At 53.2% G+C, this 15098-nt stretch overlaps 6 protein-coding genes across 6 annotated transcripts; 2 read left to right on the plus strand and 4 right to left on the minus strand.

Moving 5' to 3' along the window:
* Nucleotides 1–142: 142 nt before the first annotated feature.
* Nucleotides 143–1445, minus strand: CTAM01_05651 (uncharacterized protein; the record flags this gene model as incomplete). Its single annotated transcript, XM_060521681.1, has 2 exons — nt 143–1009; nt 1065–1445. 2 exons carry the CDS (start codon nt 1443–1445, stop codon nt 143–145), a joined length of 1248 nt encoding a protein of 415 aa, XP_060383895.1.
* Nucleotides 1446–2031: 586 nt separating this feature from the next.
* Nucleotides 2032–2454, plus strand: CTAM01_05652 (uncharacterized protein; the record flags this gene model as incomplete). The annotated part of the gene is made up of 1 exon (XM_060521682.1): nt 2032–2454. The coding sequence occupies one exon, from the start codon at nt 2032–2034 to the stop codon at nt 2452–2454; it is 423 nt and encodes a 140-aa protein (XP_060383896.1).
* Nucleotides 2455–2814: 360 nt separating this feature from the next.
* CTAM01_05653 (mRNA capping enzyme) lies at nt 2815–4136 on the minus strand (the record flags this gene model as incomplete). Its single annotated transcript, XM_060521683.1, has 2 exons — nt 2815–3775; nt 3940–4136. The coding sequence occupies 2 exons, from the start codon at nt 4134–4136 to the stop codon at nt 2815–2817; spliced, it is 1158 nt and encodes a 385-aa protein (XP_060383897.1).
* A 582-nt stretch (nt 4137–4718) lies between these two features.
* Nucleotides 4719–6874, minus strand: CTAM01_05654 (PX domain-containing protein; the record flags this gene model as incomplete). The annotated part of the gene is made up of 5 exons (XM_060521684.1): nt 4719–4814; nt 4875–5999; nt 6051–6317; nt 6376–6701; nt 6772–6874. The coding sequence occupies 5 exons, from the start codon at nt 6872–6874 to the stop codon at nt 4719–4721; spliced, it is 1917 nt and encodes a 638-aa protein (XP_060383898.1).
* A 973-nt stretch (nt 6875–7847) lies between these two features.
* On the minus strand, nt 7848–9863 carry CTAM01_05655 (uncharacterized protein; the record flags this gene model as incomplete). Its single annotated transcript, XM_060521685.1, has 4 exons — nt 7848–7998; nt 8058–8294; nt 8347–8424; nt 8473–9863. The coding sequence occupies 4 exons, from the start codon at nt 9861–9863 to the stop codon at nt 7848–7850; spliced, it is 1857 nt and encodes a 618-aa protein (XP_060383899.1).
* Nucleotides 9864–10777: 914 nt separating this feature from the next.
* Nucleotides 10778–14493, plus strand: CTAM01_05656 (tetratricopeptide; the record flags this gene model as incomplete). Its single annotated transcript, XM_060521686.1, has 2 exons — nt 10778–13372; nt 13426–14493. The coding sequence occupies 2 exons, from the start codon at nt 10778–10780 to the stop codon at nt 14491–14493; spliced, it is 3663 nt and encodes a 1220-aa protein (XP_060383900.1).
* Between the last annotated feature and the right edge of the window lie 605 nt (nt 14494–15098).

Genomic DNA, 15098 nt, shown 5'->3' on the forward strand with positions numbered 1-15098 from the left:
GACCACCCCAAGAGGCCACAACTGTAGAAACCGAGTTATCCCAACTCAGGTTTCGAGGTTGGCGTGCCTCGGTCTATGACAGTTTTTACTTGATCTAATCAGACTTTTTTCTAAAAACAGCAATCTGCCTTTAATAGGCTTTCTACTGGATGTGTTTTCTGATGGCTGACGTGAGTGTCCGCAGACCCTTGAGTCTCTTGTCTTCGGTGCTTGACAGGAATAACGAAACAACGGGCCAGGCGTGTATCCCGCCATCCTCGCTACGACTGTCGACCTCGGTACTTTTGACCAAGACGTTAATCAGGTCCTTGATGTCGGGTGCGAACACCTCTTCTGATCCGTACGTGATGAAGAAGCCACAAAGTGGACTAGCTTCCGCCCACACCCGAGGATCGGCGCACTGCCCAGGCGACGCGGTCTTGTCGTAGACATGCGCTGCCCCAGCATACTGCACCGCGTATTTCCATAGCGTGTCGCGATCCAGAAAGTCGCTGGCCGTATTTTCATGCTTGTTGGAGATGAGCTTGGCCCACGGCGAAATCAAGACGCAAAGCCCTGGAAGCGGGGACTCTGAGGCTTGACGCAACTGCTCCTGACTTCGACCTTCAGATGCGGTGGAATCGTCACTCTTTTCCTTGAATGCCCGGGCCTCGTTCATGTGACCCAGCTCCAGCAACAGCGTCAATATCAGGGTTGCTCCCGCTGAGTCTCCTGCAACGACCACCTTCCGAGGGTCTCCAACTTTTTTCAGGACATGCTTATAGCCCCTCAAAGTCTCGTACATTTGCCTTGGGTACATTTTATCGGGCACGAGGGTGTACTCGAGAGAGAATATGGCAGGGTTCCGGTAGCCGGCTTGGACGAGTAACGAGTGCCACGACAGAAGAAACTCGAGATAAAAGTAGGCGGAGCCCATGGCGAAACCGCCTCCGTGGGCGTAGTATACCACAATATCGGGCGGTTGCGACGCATCCTTTTGGATCCAAACCCCTTCGAAGCCGTGTTGGCCCTATCATTCAAGTCAGCCACCGGCCATTGTGCACTGAGATGTAGGTTACACTCACCTTTTCCTTGTGCTCACTCCAGGTCGCAGGTGACCTGAGATAGCCATGCCGCAGCATTCGAAACCGCAGAAACGGCAGAGATATGTACTTTGAAAAGAAGACACGTCCAATATTGGTTGGCAAGTTTGCAAAGGCGTAACGCACGCAGCGTATGACTAAATCTTCGAAGAAACTCGCGCGCTGCACAAAAGGCGACTGCTCATCGTGGCTGAGTAGATATCGCTCGTGGAACAGGGACGTCGGCAGTTGAAACACGAGAAAAGGCAGCATCTTCAGAGTGACCACTACCGTTGGGAAGAAACCGACATTGATGAGGAGCTGCGGCGTCAGGAAGATGACAAAGACCAGACAGTCGAGCAGTGATACCGGTCCGAGGATCATGGTGGGCGGCGATGCTGCAATTGTTGCACCGAACCGTGGGCCGACTTATTATTCCAAGCGTGACGTTACGTAGATTATAAAATTGCGGTGCAGAGGTGGTCGTATTGTATCAGAGGCGCCAATTGGATTTATCGTGAGCCACAGGACAAATCTGGAAGAGAGGAAGAAAAGGAAATTGAGGATTGAAGCAAAAACTGAGGTCGATGGTAGGAGGGGAGCTTGTCTCCAGATTAATGGTTTCAAGGTTGTAGCTTCGGACTTCTCTCGATAGGCACTACCTTGAGCCATTCCATCCCTCCCTTGGCCGCCCAAACAATCGATTTCCCACGGCGTGGGCTAATGTAAGACTGAGAAACGAGAAGCTTTTGGCTTTCTTTCGTGACGTCTTCGAGGTTACGGAAGGCAGTCCCCAGTGTCCGTGCCTGCTCAGACACTACCTACTACCTGGTGCGGGGGGCGGCGCACACTTGTTTCCTGAGCTTGATGGTTTGTTGGGGAGAGCTGGAGCTCTTACCTAAGGTAAGGTGCCGAGCACCGGTTTAACCCATCCATTTTCATTACCTTGGTCGGGGATGGCGACCGGAGCATGTCAGCACCTGCCGCGACATTTCCATGTCTACATTTTCTGGTTGTAGTGAGACCAACCCAGCGAGGAGGAATTACCCAGACCTTGGTAGATCTGAATCAGACGTCCATCTGGATCAAGGAAAAGCGAATGGCAGCGAGCAATGGGGTGCGGAACCTTCCATGTCATCCCTTGTTGGGCTTTTTGGCTCGTGATTGTGGAACAAGTATTTCACCACATACAACTTGGTCATGTTTAGGAAAGAGTGCAATCAGCATCCCTTTTCCCCTACAAGAGGTCATGGGGGTTGGCCAGTTGGCGTCGCTTCAAGAAAAAGGAGTCCCTTCTAGCAATATGAATTACTCTTTTTATTTCAAAGGTACTCGATACACTCTCATGCCCCCGGGAAACCGGTATGCCCTCCTCGCTTATCCCATAAGCTAGAAAACGCCAAAATAGTTCATGCTCACATCCTAGCCGGACATCGACAGAGTAGAGAATTGATGAGGGTTGCGTGAAAGGAGGCAATATCTCAACCTCCGCCCTCGTCTCTTTTGACCTCCCCTCCGTATTCTCTGTTTCTTGCTTGGGGAGGCTTTTTTTTTTTTTGCATAAAACACAACACCAAGACGCCTTCGTCAATCCTGACCCGCACACGTACAGTACTCACACATCATCCACGCCATGGTTCCTCAACCCCCCGTACCGCGCCACCCCTGGAATATGACCATATCTCTCATCTGCTTCTTCTTCACTCATCCCTTCTTCCTCTTTGCGTAGGAAAAAAAAAAACCGATAAAAAGACTACCGCTTGGCATTCCGCGTCTTCCAATTATCCTTGATCCCCTTAGCCGCCTCCGCAAGATCCTTCTCCGTAACCCGGTCCTCGATACTCTCCATGACGCTCTTGATGGTAGAAATGTGATTCGCCTCCGACTTGTCGTCGCGAAACCGGATAATCCGCCACCGGCCCAGGTCGTCCTTGTGACACTCCACGATGCGGTCGTTGAGCGGGTCCCCGAGTCCCTTCAACACCTCCCACTCCTCCTCGGTAATATGCACCTCGTCAAAGAACTGATACCGCCCGTCCCCCATAAAACTCCACAGCTCCGCCCGCGGCACGGCCTCGTAGTCCACAAAGGGGCCCTCGGCCTCCTCGTCCCCTTCCCCCGGCTGCACCGTAGGGAACGTCATCCGCAGCCGGCAGTCGACCGTGTTCTCTTCCGGCGGCTTCCACTTCAAGATGTGCGGGTCGGTGCCGTGCTTGTACTCGCTACTGACGCACGTGAAGATGAGCCCGTCGTTGCCGTGCCTCAGCTTGGGCAAGATCTCGCGAAACATCATCTCGATGCCGTAGCTCAGCTGCATGGCCTTCATCTCCACCAGGAACGGCTGGAAATCCCGCTCCTCCGGGTACTGCTTGAACAAGTCACGGTAGGGCTTGTAAATGTTCTCGTTGAAGTAGGCGAGCCGCTTGTCGAGCGTCCGCGACATCAGATCCTGTCCGTCCAGCACGAGGCAATCAAAGACGAGGAACCGCGGCTCCTTTGTGCCCTTTCCCGTGTCGTCCATGACCAGCTCGCCGTCGATGAGCGTGCGCGTGTGGAATTTGGTCAGGTCGTCCTTGCGCGGGAAGTGGAAGCTGCTGTTCTTGATGAACCAGTAGTCGTTTTTCCGGTCGATTAGGTAGTGGATCTCCCGGCCCTCGTCTTCCGTGAGGTATAGCAGGTACCGGATGCCGTCTGACTTTTCGCAAACATAGTAGCTGTTGTCGCGCTCGCGAGCGCGTTAGTTGTCAGCGAAAAGAGTTGCGAATCACCAATTCCTCCCAGCCTCCGTTTATCATGGTTCCGGTAGCCAAAGGCATTCGCCGAATAAACGTGTGCAGAGGCTGGAGCCTGTATGAACGGCGCGACAAGGAGCACTCACTCTCTATTCCGTAACTCATCGACGTGTTTCCGCGCGAAGCTGACGGGCTGCGCGCCGGGGAAGCTGGTCTGGTTGCGATGCAAAAGATTGGCGACCTCGCGGCGCAAGTCGAACAGCAGTTGACCGTCGGCCTTGATGCCCGGTTCTGCGATCGAGGCAATCGGGCCCTCGGGAGGCGGACCCTGTACGCCATCCATGGTTGCGGATGGACCTTTTTTTCTGGTGTTGCGCAAAAGGGGGAGAGAAGGATGTACAAGTCGGTTTCGGTCCTCCGTTGGTCTAGGTAGCCTCGCGACACCAAAGTCTCGGAGCTTTATCGGCCTCTTATCGATAAGGCACAGAGATAAGACCGCCCGTGCATCAACACCGTCTCTGTGGTCTCTCAGAATTCACATCCTGGATAAATGAGCTCTTCACAGGATTCGAAGGCTCTGCCTAAAACAGATACCTCTTACAGCCTCATCGACAAGGCTTGCGAGAGAGATCCAGCCGCTCATTGAGGCCAACTCTGTGACCAACGAGGCCAAACACTAGCAAACGTGACGTATTTCGAGTATAGTACTTTGAACTGAGTTGATTAATTGCCTTTCACTATCCCATGACTTTTACGAATGTCGAATCCCTCGTAAACGCCAAATGAGTCTTGCTTGTCCCACGTCAGCCACCCGATAGACTCAACGCCTCATCAAATTATTGGAAACAGCTCGAGGCCTCTGAGCCCTGTCTGTTTTGATATCATTGCGCGTTTTCCCTTTCTCCCTAATGAACCAAATATACCCTCAACTTTCGTCAATCTTGGCGACCTCGGCTTTGGCATCCTCCCAGGTCTCCTTGTTCTTCTTGGCCCACTCAATTTGGCTCTTGGCATAAGCCAGCTGTGATAAATCGGGTCAGCACGGTATCGCTCCTAGTACTGTACTGATCAATCAACTTACCATGTAGCGACGAAGGTCCTCTTCCTTCTCTCCCTGGAATCTCTTTAAGTCCTTCAAAATGCTTGCGCTAGCCTCCTTCACATCATGCTCAGAGACCACTTTGGCTTGCTCAAGCTGCTCGATGCTCTCCCTTGTCTTTCCAATCATGTCACGACGAGTTCTCTCGGGGTCGACGTCAGCTACACCTTGAATAGCGTGACGAATCGGTCCGAAAATCTTGTTCGTGATTGAGTTGCTGCTCGCGGCCTTCTTATGGCCTGGAGTTGAGTTGCTTCTCTGTGGGACACCCTGGGTCGCGGTCGGGACCGGCTCGCCATGGGTAGGAGGGAAGTCGGAGTCGATGGAAGCTGTGTCTTCGGCACTGCCCTCGCGCTGATGGTGTGATGTGTTAGCCTCTCTAAGGCTTGTAGACCGCTTCGGCGCTGGCGCAATTTGCTGGCTGCTGCTGAGATATTGCTCGATGCGCTTGGCCTCTTGCTCGCTGCGCTCTAGTTGGTCCAGCAGCGCAATCTTCTTGCTGAGTTCGTCGCTAGTCTGCTCTTGCTGTACCCGCTTGAGCACCCTGTACTTCAGCACGCTGCGAACAACACCTGCGAACTGCGCATTCTCTCGCATAGGCTCTGCGAAACTGGCACCGAGAGATCCAGAAAGCTCCTCAGTAGCGATGTAGGAGGAGTCGGCCGCCTGTCCCACTCTCTCGAGGGCAGGGCCCAAAGAGGGTGCCTGTTCTGATAGCGCAAACGCATTAAACTTGGAGCCCAGTTCGCAAAGATCGGCGGCCAGTGCAGACAGGTGGCTCAGGGTCCGACGGTTGACCTTCTCCATGGACCCCGACAACAGTTGCTCCAGTTCCTTGATCGATGCCTCATATGTGATGAAGTAAGGGTCAAGTTCTTGCTCGCTCAGGGTGTGGCTGTCGGGGGGGAATCGGCCAAAGACATGGGACCCAGTTCCAGCGATCGCGCCGGGATCGACACCAGGGCCGCCCGTCGTCTTGAGCTTAGCGGAAGCTGATGGTACGGGAAGGAAGTTGTGAGCAGGTGTAGGGTTCGCAGGATCCAAAGGTGGCGCCTTCAGGACTGACTTGGGCACTGAGGCGACTGGATGAGAGTGGAGGACCTCACTCTGCGATAGATCAGCTACCGGATCACTGTGGAGAAGATCTTTTCAACTTACCCAGCTAGCATTGGGGTCCAAGAATCTCCACCAAACACCGTCTGTTCGGATCTCCTCCATGCGGCGGCATCGATTCAGGAACACGGCAAGCATGCGCTTGCGCAGGTCGATAATCTGCTGATCTTGCTTTGCGCTCGTAGGGTTCGCGGCGTAGTCTGCCATGGTATGCTTCTCGGGGATTGGGGGTATAATCAGGGTGGGATGCAGCCGGGTCAATGCCTCACGCAAAGACGCGAATTCCGAGTATCGTCGGCGCACTTCGAGGTTCTATGGAACAGTCAGTACCCCAACTATCGAGGGAGCGATCCATCGCACAGCCACATACGCCTGTCCGGATGGTGTAGACAATGTATTTTCCACCGCTCTCCGCGCTCTTTCCTGCATCAGTAATGAGAATAGTCATGCTCGGATTCTCCCAGAGGATCTGCTCGACGCGGCTTTCGTAGCCGCCGGGCTTGGGGCGCGGGACAAGATCGCCTCTGTCTCTAGCAATCGGCTCATTGTCGCTGCTCTCAGCTTCGCTGTCTGGGAGGGTATGGGAGCGATTCTGAGGAGCCTCATCGCTTGTGGTCGACGGGGTCTGAGGGATGTCGAATCGCTGGTCTAGAGTCTCCCAGTCGGCATCAGTACTGTCTGAAGAATCATCCAGATCTATGGTTTCCATCATTTTCTGAAATCTTCAAAACGACGAGGATTGAGCTGGGGTAGAATCGCGACATACACTCACGGGTAGTAGGAGAGGCTGGGTTGGCAGAAGAGGAAGTCAGGCTGTCTCTCCGGTCAAAGCCCTCGGCATAGGGATTATTATCCTCATCGTTCCACATCGTTTCGGTGTCGGATTGGAAGGAATAGCAAACAAAGCTATAGGTCGATATTCAATCGTCCAGAAGGGTTTGCAGTCTCAAACGGGATGCGCAATCGGGGATGCGCAGCTGAGCCGGGAGCTGCGGGGGGGAAGAGGGGTGGGAATGATGGAAGGCACTTGTCTGTCGGCATGCGACAAGCATGCGGTTGATGATCGCAACGTCCGGTTAATGTTGAAAGCTGTCCCAGAAAAAAGTGAAAGGCTTGAGGCTGACGGAATAAAGGTCGGTTGAAAGAGAGTTATGATACGGACAAGCAGACTTGTCGGGCGGCAGCGTGGGGAGAGGTGATCGGGGCTGCGCGAGGTTGGACTAAGGTGAGCTCCAGGGTGCAGCAAGTGCCTTTCCGGCCGGAGTAGCAGGCAATGACGAAGCCACCTCCCCTGGGGGCCCTGCTTCTGCTGCTTGCTGCTTTTGTCATACGCACCCGGACAAGGTATCTCACCTTCATCGCGCACGGGCCAAAGTGACACAGATACCTGTCTTACCAAGTTACCCCTGCTTTACCGCAGTAAACATCCCGCTGGGCTTCTCTGTGCTTTCCAACTCATGCACATCTCGGCATATCTTATGAACCACAGCTGCACAAATCTCTGAATTCCATTGGGCATGGACGAGCCGTCTGTCTGCATTGCTCTACATCCTTGCAGCACATCTGAACCCTTATTCCTAACCCCAATACCTATCTAAATCGGTTCTAAACAAGCTTTGGTGAGGCAAGTGGCCAGGTACACATGCTATTCCACCTATCTTGTCGGGACCAAAACCGCCAGCCCTTAGCCAGAAACCAGGTCGCTGTCTGAAGTGCACGATACTTCGTAAGGTCCGAACCTTGTTCCATAGTCGTTCCAGGGAACCCCATTTTCGTGCATCAACCGTTCTTTTTCGCCGCCCGTTCGTGTCAAAAACACAGTCATAAGTCTTTCACCGTAACCTAGTACGCTCTTCTTGATGGCTTCCTTCGCAGCTGCTCAGGAGCATACTTACCGCCGCCCTGGTGGATTGGTCTCGGAGGAGACGGAGGCGGCGAGTCGTCGCTCAGCGAGTCACTGGTCTCCGTGACATCAGAACAAGACACGTCGAATCTCAACATCAGTCAGCATCCACTTGTCATTCCTTTAACGATTCATTTCATGTGGCTCACCGAAGCTCTTCAGTTCTACTCGATAATCTCCGTAAGTGCTGGTTGGGACTCGAGCTCTGGTCATGTTTCTTCTCTGTTGTTTTGACCGGGCTGCTTTGAGGATCCGGTACTGGCTTCTTCAGCGCCTCGGCAGAATGTACGGCTGTACCTAAGACGTCTGGATGATCTCGACTAACTTCGCGGACTGCGTTCTCCTTGGGGTTATGTTTATCAACGGATTTCCCCTGCTTCCGCTTTCTATCAATCGTATCAGCTCACGGTTCTAATCAAAGATGAAGAAGTGCTTTACTCTTTGCCCTTGCTCGAGCTGGCTTCCGCGGCCATTGGCGAAGTGACGGTGCGACTAGACGCGAAGTCCACATGATCGCTGGCCAGGTCAGTAGATATCGAGAGCTCAGGCTGAGATGTATCTTACCTATCTTCTTTGGCCGAGGGCTTCTGATCGTTCTTCGTATTGCATAATCTGGCTCCTGCAGCTGATTTATTTCCATTCTTTAGGGCACTGTGTCTCGTCAGCTCTCCATTAATGACTGTAGTTGAGAGATCATACCTCTTAAGGGGCTTGGCGACAGGGCGACTAGGATAAGTTCCAGCAGTTTCGATGTCTTCGCAGATCGGTATGGAAGTCGGACATGTCTTTGTATTATCACGCTCAGCCTGAACTTGTTTCTTGACCGGAGACTCGGTGGTGGCGGCCTTCCCCCGCGGTTCACATTGAACTTCGCTACCCGAGTTGGCTGGGACTGACAAAGCATCCTGTATAGTTGTAGGAGTGACGTAGTCGTCACTCTGGACAGTGGCAACCGCGGGAGACACTTCAAGCGGTCTCATCGCGTCTGCTCCATGCGCTGCAGTCCTCTTGATCCGCATTTCAGGAGAAGGCGGCGTAGCAACAGATGTCGCTGAGGTCCTCGAATGGTGACTGCTGCGTATGGATGGAGCTCGGGTTGAGTCCGAGTCAGAGCTGGCAATGGTCGACGCTCTACCGACTGGGTTGTTGAACAGACTGAAGAGCCTTCGGGCAAGTGATAGCCTTCTTCGCGGGGGTTGTTGAGAGCGCTGCTCACTTTGCTGAAGGCCAGGCCCCTGTTTCCATGGATAATGAGGGTGTTGCTGGGCTAGAGGATAAGGCTGCGGTTGCTGCTGGTACTGGGCATTGATCGGGAATGCCGGGACTGCGGAGGGCTCTTGAGAGTTTCCAAATGCTTGCGCCCTCATCGGATAGTACTGATTTGCCTGGTTCGCCTGATAAGCCATCGGATAGGGGTAGATCGGTCGAGGTGGTCGGAATGGCATCGGCATTGGCATGGGAAGGGGAACCGGGACTGGCAGGGGAGGAGGTGGAGAAATATGAAGAATTGTCGGATGAGCGATCAATACTTGAGGAGGCTGTTGCGTGCCTGCCAGTCCCTCATGTCTGAAGAAGAAGCGCGAGTGCTGTGACTTGATAGAGGCCGCTTGGCTTCTGGGTCTCGGTCGTCTTCTGGTCCGGACAAGGATGAGGTCACCATCAACCCAATTGTCCTGCTTCTTTTTCGATCGTAGAAAGAAAATCAGACCAAGAAAGAGAGATAGGAATACCACAACAATGGTGACAAGAACCCCAGCCTGCTGTGCTTCACTGAGGCATCCCCATCCAGAACACTGAACTTGAGATCCTGGCGGCACTGGAGATACTGGGGGCAATGGACCGCTTGGTTCCTCAACCTGTCGGTCTGTCAGGAATTTGGTGACCCAACTGTGAACAGAATCCTCCAAAACGCCACCCCTGTCTCTCCCAGCTTTGGGTTGGGGAATGGCCGGCATGGTGAGCTGTAAAGAGGATAAAAGCTGTTTGAAGGGTCGCAATTGTGGTTGAATGCTGGCTTGATACCTCTTTCAGCTGAAATGATAGAGAAGAAAAGACAAAGATAAATCGATCTCACTTTTCGAGAAAGTAAAATCCTAAGTGAACGATGGTGTGAAAGAACCAAGTTTGTATGTGGTAGGCTGGGAAGTTGACAGTGAAGGCGCGTCTGCCTCTGTTGGTCAACCAGGGCAACCTCAGTTGCTCCTTCCCCCGCTGGCTTATTGAACTGTCCAAAGCCCTATTTCAATATTTATTCTAAAGGTATCGGCAGTTTAAGCTCGTTCTTCTAGCGAAAGATTTGTTGTAGGACCAGAAGTTTTCCTCTTCTTTTCTGCCCATAGTGATGAGCCAGAACTCTTACCTCTTTCCCAGTCAATATATGATTCTTATTCGCTTGCACAATGGCCATGTCATAGAACGAATATCGACAGAACCATCCGAAAAGTTCACGTATATAATTGCAATAAATCATCTTGACTTGGAAAGCTTGGCTATTTTGTAGGATAACTCATCTTGTAGCAAGTTGAAGACATGAGAATGTGTAAGTGAGCATTAAAGTATCCAGTACATATCACAGGGCTCTTAGTTGGCCTGCGACACCTGTACCACGGACATCTCATGGCAGATTGACCAATCAAAACTTGAGCAACGTTGGTCAACAGCTGCGCTGCAAGAGTACCCCCCCCCCCTAGCGTCTCTTATGGACCCATATGCAAGGCCGACTGAGCAGGCGTGGCAGGCAAGTGCTACGCGACGGATTGATCTATCTCAGCCTCATCCCAGCTTCCCCCGAATTTCTGGATTGCCTCACTTTTCATCCACTTCATCACCAAACTTATCCGAGGCATGTCATAGCCTCCCATCCGCCAAAATGTCAGTCCTCAGGAACGGCGCGATGAATGGCACCAATGGCGCAGCCAGCGCGCCAGTCAGCAAGCGGTTCTCTGACATCCCAGCCGCCATCGACGTCCCGGTTCAAGGCGAAGCCGAAGACGAAGCCGTCGAAATCGATCTTCTCGAGCTTTTCGATGATCCTACCGAACTTTGCACCCTTTTCGAAAACGAACGCGCCGCTCGAACCTACTGGATGACCGTTGCATTGGCCTACGCCAAGCAGAAGAAGATTGACCATGCTATCGAGATGCTGGTCCGAGGTGGAAACGCGATGCGCGACAACAACCCCAGAGAAAAGCTTAGCATGATTGGATGCCTCTGCTGGATGTATCTGTGGAAGAGTCGCGAAGCGCCGAGAGTGCCGCCCGATGGCGAGCTGGCTTCCGAAGCCAAGACGAAAGAATATTACCTGCAACTGGCGACCTCTACGCTAAACGATGCGTCGCGCATCAACCCGGCGTACCCTCCTCTGTTCCTGGCTCGCGGAGTTCTGCAGCTGCTTAGAGCGTCTCTGCAGACCCCTAAGGCGACAGGTCACGGGCAGGTGGACTCTGAAAAGGCGGACTTGTTGCGATCAGCACTCAAGGCTTTCGAAGACGCCATCCGAGTATCGCAAGGGAAGAATATGCTCGCTGTAATGGGCAAGGCGCGAACCTTCTTTTCACTCGGAAAGTACCCGGAGTCCCTGGCAAGCTACCAAGAGGTTCTGCAGAAGATGCCAAACTTCGTCGACCCCGATCCGAGGATAGGCATTGGCTGTTGTTTCTGGCAGTTGGGCTTCAAGGACGATGCTAAACTTGCTTGGGAGCGATGCATCGAGATCAACCCCGAGCACAAGGTTGGAAACATTCTTCTCGGTCTCTACCATCTTGACGCCAGCAGCCGCATCCCTACGAACAGTCCCGAGTTCCTGCACCTATACAAGAAAGCAATGACCGAGTACACCCAGAAGTCTTTCAAGCTCGACAAGAACATGCCGCTGACATGCGCTACCTTTGCCGGCTACTTTCTGTCGCGCAAACAGCTCGGCACTGTAGACTCGCTCGCACACAAGGCCATCCAGTACACCGACGTTAATGCGATCGCAAGTGACGGCTGGTATCTCTTGGCAAGAAAGGAGCATTACACTGGCGACCCAGAACGCGCCAGTGACTTCTACCGCCGAGCTGACGATGCGCGTGGCGGTGCCGAGCGTGGCTACATGCCCGCGAAGTTCGGTGCTGCCCAGCTAGCAGTGCTCCGAGGCGATCTCGGTGAGGCGAAGCTGCGGTTGGAGAAGATGATTCAGCAGTCCAAGAACCACGAAGCTATGATCTTGCTGGGCACTTTGTACGCGGAAGAAGTCTTCGCGAACGAAGACGCGGATGGCAAGGAGGATAAGTCGGCCGAGATGAAGAAGGCGATTTCACTTCTAGAGGGTGTGCGAGGTGCTTGGAAGGACAGCAAGAAGGGGATGTCTCCAGACGCTGCGGTCTTGTTAAATCTTGCCCGTCTGTACGAGCATGAGTTCCCCGAGAGAGCTCAGCAGTGTCTTCTTCAAGTTGAGGCGCTAGAACTCGACCAAATTCCAGAGGAAGAACGTCCCACTGGAATCGAAGATGAGGCGGAGAACCGCGCAGCTCTTCGCAAGTTCCTTCCCCCGCAGCTTCTCAACAACATCGGTTGCTTTTACTCGCAGTCTGAGAAGCACGAACAGGCCAGCGAGATGTTTGAGGCGGCTCTGGGTGCTTGCATGAAGATTGGCGAAAAGGACCAAGAGATCGACACGGATGCTTTGGTCACCACGATTAGCTTCAACCTTGGTCGAAGTTACGAGTCACAAAGTATTTACGACAAAGCCACCGAAGTATACGAAGGTTTGCTGAAACGCCACGACGATTATACCGACGCCAGGACCAGACTTGCGTATATCAAGCTCCGTAGGAACCCCAACAAGGAGGGACCTGACGCCGTTGCCAAGCTCTACCAAGAAAACCCTCAGGACCTCGAGGTTCGAGCCTTGTACGGCTGGTACATGGGCAAGGTACACTCTAGAAAGCGCCCACACAACATCAACGAGGACCACGAATTCCGTCATTACAAACACACACTACAGAACTACGACAAGCATGATCGCTATGCCTTGGTTGGCATGGGCAACTTGTACCTGATCCAAGCTCGAGAGATGCGACGTGAAAGCGACAGTGACAAGGCCAAGAGGAGCGCCACATACAGCAAAGCGGTCGAGTTTTTCGAGAAGGCCCTTTCTCTGGATCCCAAGAATGCGTACGCAGCACAGGGTATTGCCATTGCGTTGGTCGAGGACAAGAAGGATTACAAGACGGCCTTGGGTATTTTCGTCAAGATTCGGGACACTATCAAGGATGCACATGTCTACGTCAACCTGGGCCACATCTATGCCGAGCTCAGGCAATACTCCAAGGCCATTGAGAATTACGAGGTTGCTTTGTCGAAAGAGGGCAAGGGTAACGATCCCGTTATTCTCGCCTGTCTGGGTCGTACTTGGCTCAACAAGGGCCGATCCGAGAAGCTCCTGGACGCGTACCACGAGGCGCTCAAGTACGCACAAAAGGTAAACAACCGTCTCCAGGCAATATTATCTACAGCTTCTAACATGATTTGTAGGCACTTGAGGCAGCACCGGAACAGGTTCACTACAAGTTCAATGTAGCCTTCGTTCAGATCCAAATGGCAACTACCGTTTATGCCCTCAACGAGAACCAGCGGACATTGGTGCAACTTCAAGAGGCTGCAACTGGGCTTGAATCCGCAATCTCTGCTCTCGACGAGATTGCAAACCATCCACAGACTCCTTACCCCAAACACGACGTCGAGCAGCGTGCGAACATGGCTCGCAACACTCAACGCAAGCAGCTGGAGAGAGCCATCGCTAGCCAAAAGGAGTACGAGGAGAAGAACAAGGAGAAGTTGCAAGCCGCTCTCGAGCAGCGTCAGGCCGAGCTCCGGAAACGAGAGGAGGAACGCCAACAGGCTCTCGACAAGCAACGCGAGAGACAGGAGAAGATTAGAAGGGAGAGAGAAGAAATCGCGGCAAGGGACAGAGAGATTGCAGAGCGTCGTGCCGAGGAGGAAAAGGCCCGACAAGAGGCCGAAATGACAACCGACAGCGAGACTGGCGACAAGGTCAAGAGGAAGAAGAAGGCGGCACCAAGGGGCGATGGCGAAAGCCGTCCCAAGAGAGGATCACGCAAGAAGAAGGCCACCGAGACGGACGGCGAAGACTCTGGCGAGGAACGCCCAACAAAGAAGAAGCGCCGCCTTACAAAGAAGGAGTCTACGGTGAACAGCAAGTATAAGTCTGCGGAGATTATTGTCGACAGCGATGACGAGGATGAGGACGAGGATCCCTTGGACCGTGCAGAGAGAGCACTCGAAAAGGCCAGCTCTCCTCTTTCTGACGCTGAAGAAAAGGGCGGCGATGACGATGACAAGATGGAGGTTGACAACAACAGAGACGCCGATGAGGAGGACGACGAGGATGGCGGTATCAGTAGGCGGCAGCAAAGCTCACGGTCCAGGCGGGGCAGGGTCATTGAGAGCGACGAGGACGAGGACGAGGATGAAGCCCCAAAGAAGAATCGAGCGGGCGCAGACTCTGATGATGAGGCTGACAAGACACAACCCGCTGCAGACACCAGCATGGCAGATGCTGATGATGACGACGAGGAGTAGAGAAAGCTCGGAGTTGCCCGAAGGGGTTGCCCATTCATTTTGAGGCGACAGTAGAGTGTTCCAAGAGTATTCATTCGACCTGGGAACCGGGGATCTCCAAAATTGCGTCTATTCTGGCGGTTTGTAGTATTAAGTATGATAGGATAGGGAATTATACAAAAAATGGCACATGACTTGAAACTTATCCGGAACTCTAAAGAGTACCATTTTGCCCACTTCGGCGAACAGTCGGCCGAACCTGGAGTGTGCAGCTATCTATTTAACCTGCCTGAGCATATCCGGACGTCGACCAGGGGTTTCGATAGGGTGCCTCCATATCCGACTAGATCATCGGCCCTACAATGCATTCACACGTGTATCCGTACGAAGCTAAGGTAAGTAGGGTAGGGTACCCCGCGTGGGTGGATCGGAGATGAATTCGAACTTAATCCCAGAAATTCCCAGCAAGCTGTGAGAAGCTACGCCTGAGCTGCCCGGGTGGTTGGGTTACCTTCACGTAAAACTTGCCTTGTGAGGTATTACTTTAGGTTGCGAGGGAAGGTCGAAGTCGGAGAAACAAAAAGGGGTCTACGGCAAGATAAGATGCGGAGCCGCAAGGAACGCAC

Source organism: Colletotrichum tamarilloi (genome assembly GCF_030869305.1).
Source record: "Colletotrichum tamarilloi strain Tom-12 chromosome Unknown Scaffold_14.1, whole genome shotgun sequence".
NCBI classification, from domain to species: Eukaryota; Fungi; Ascomycota; class Sordariomycetes; order Glomerellales; family Glomerellaceae; genus Colletotrichum; species Colletotrichum tamarilloi.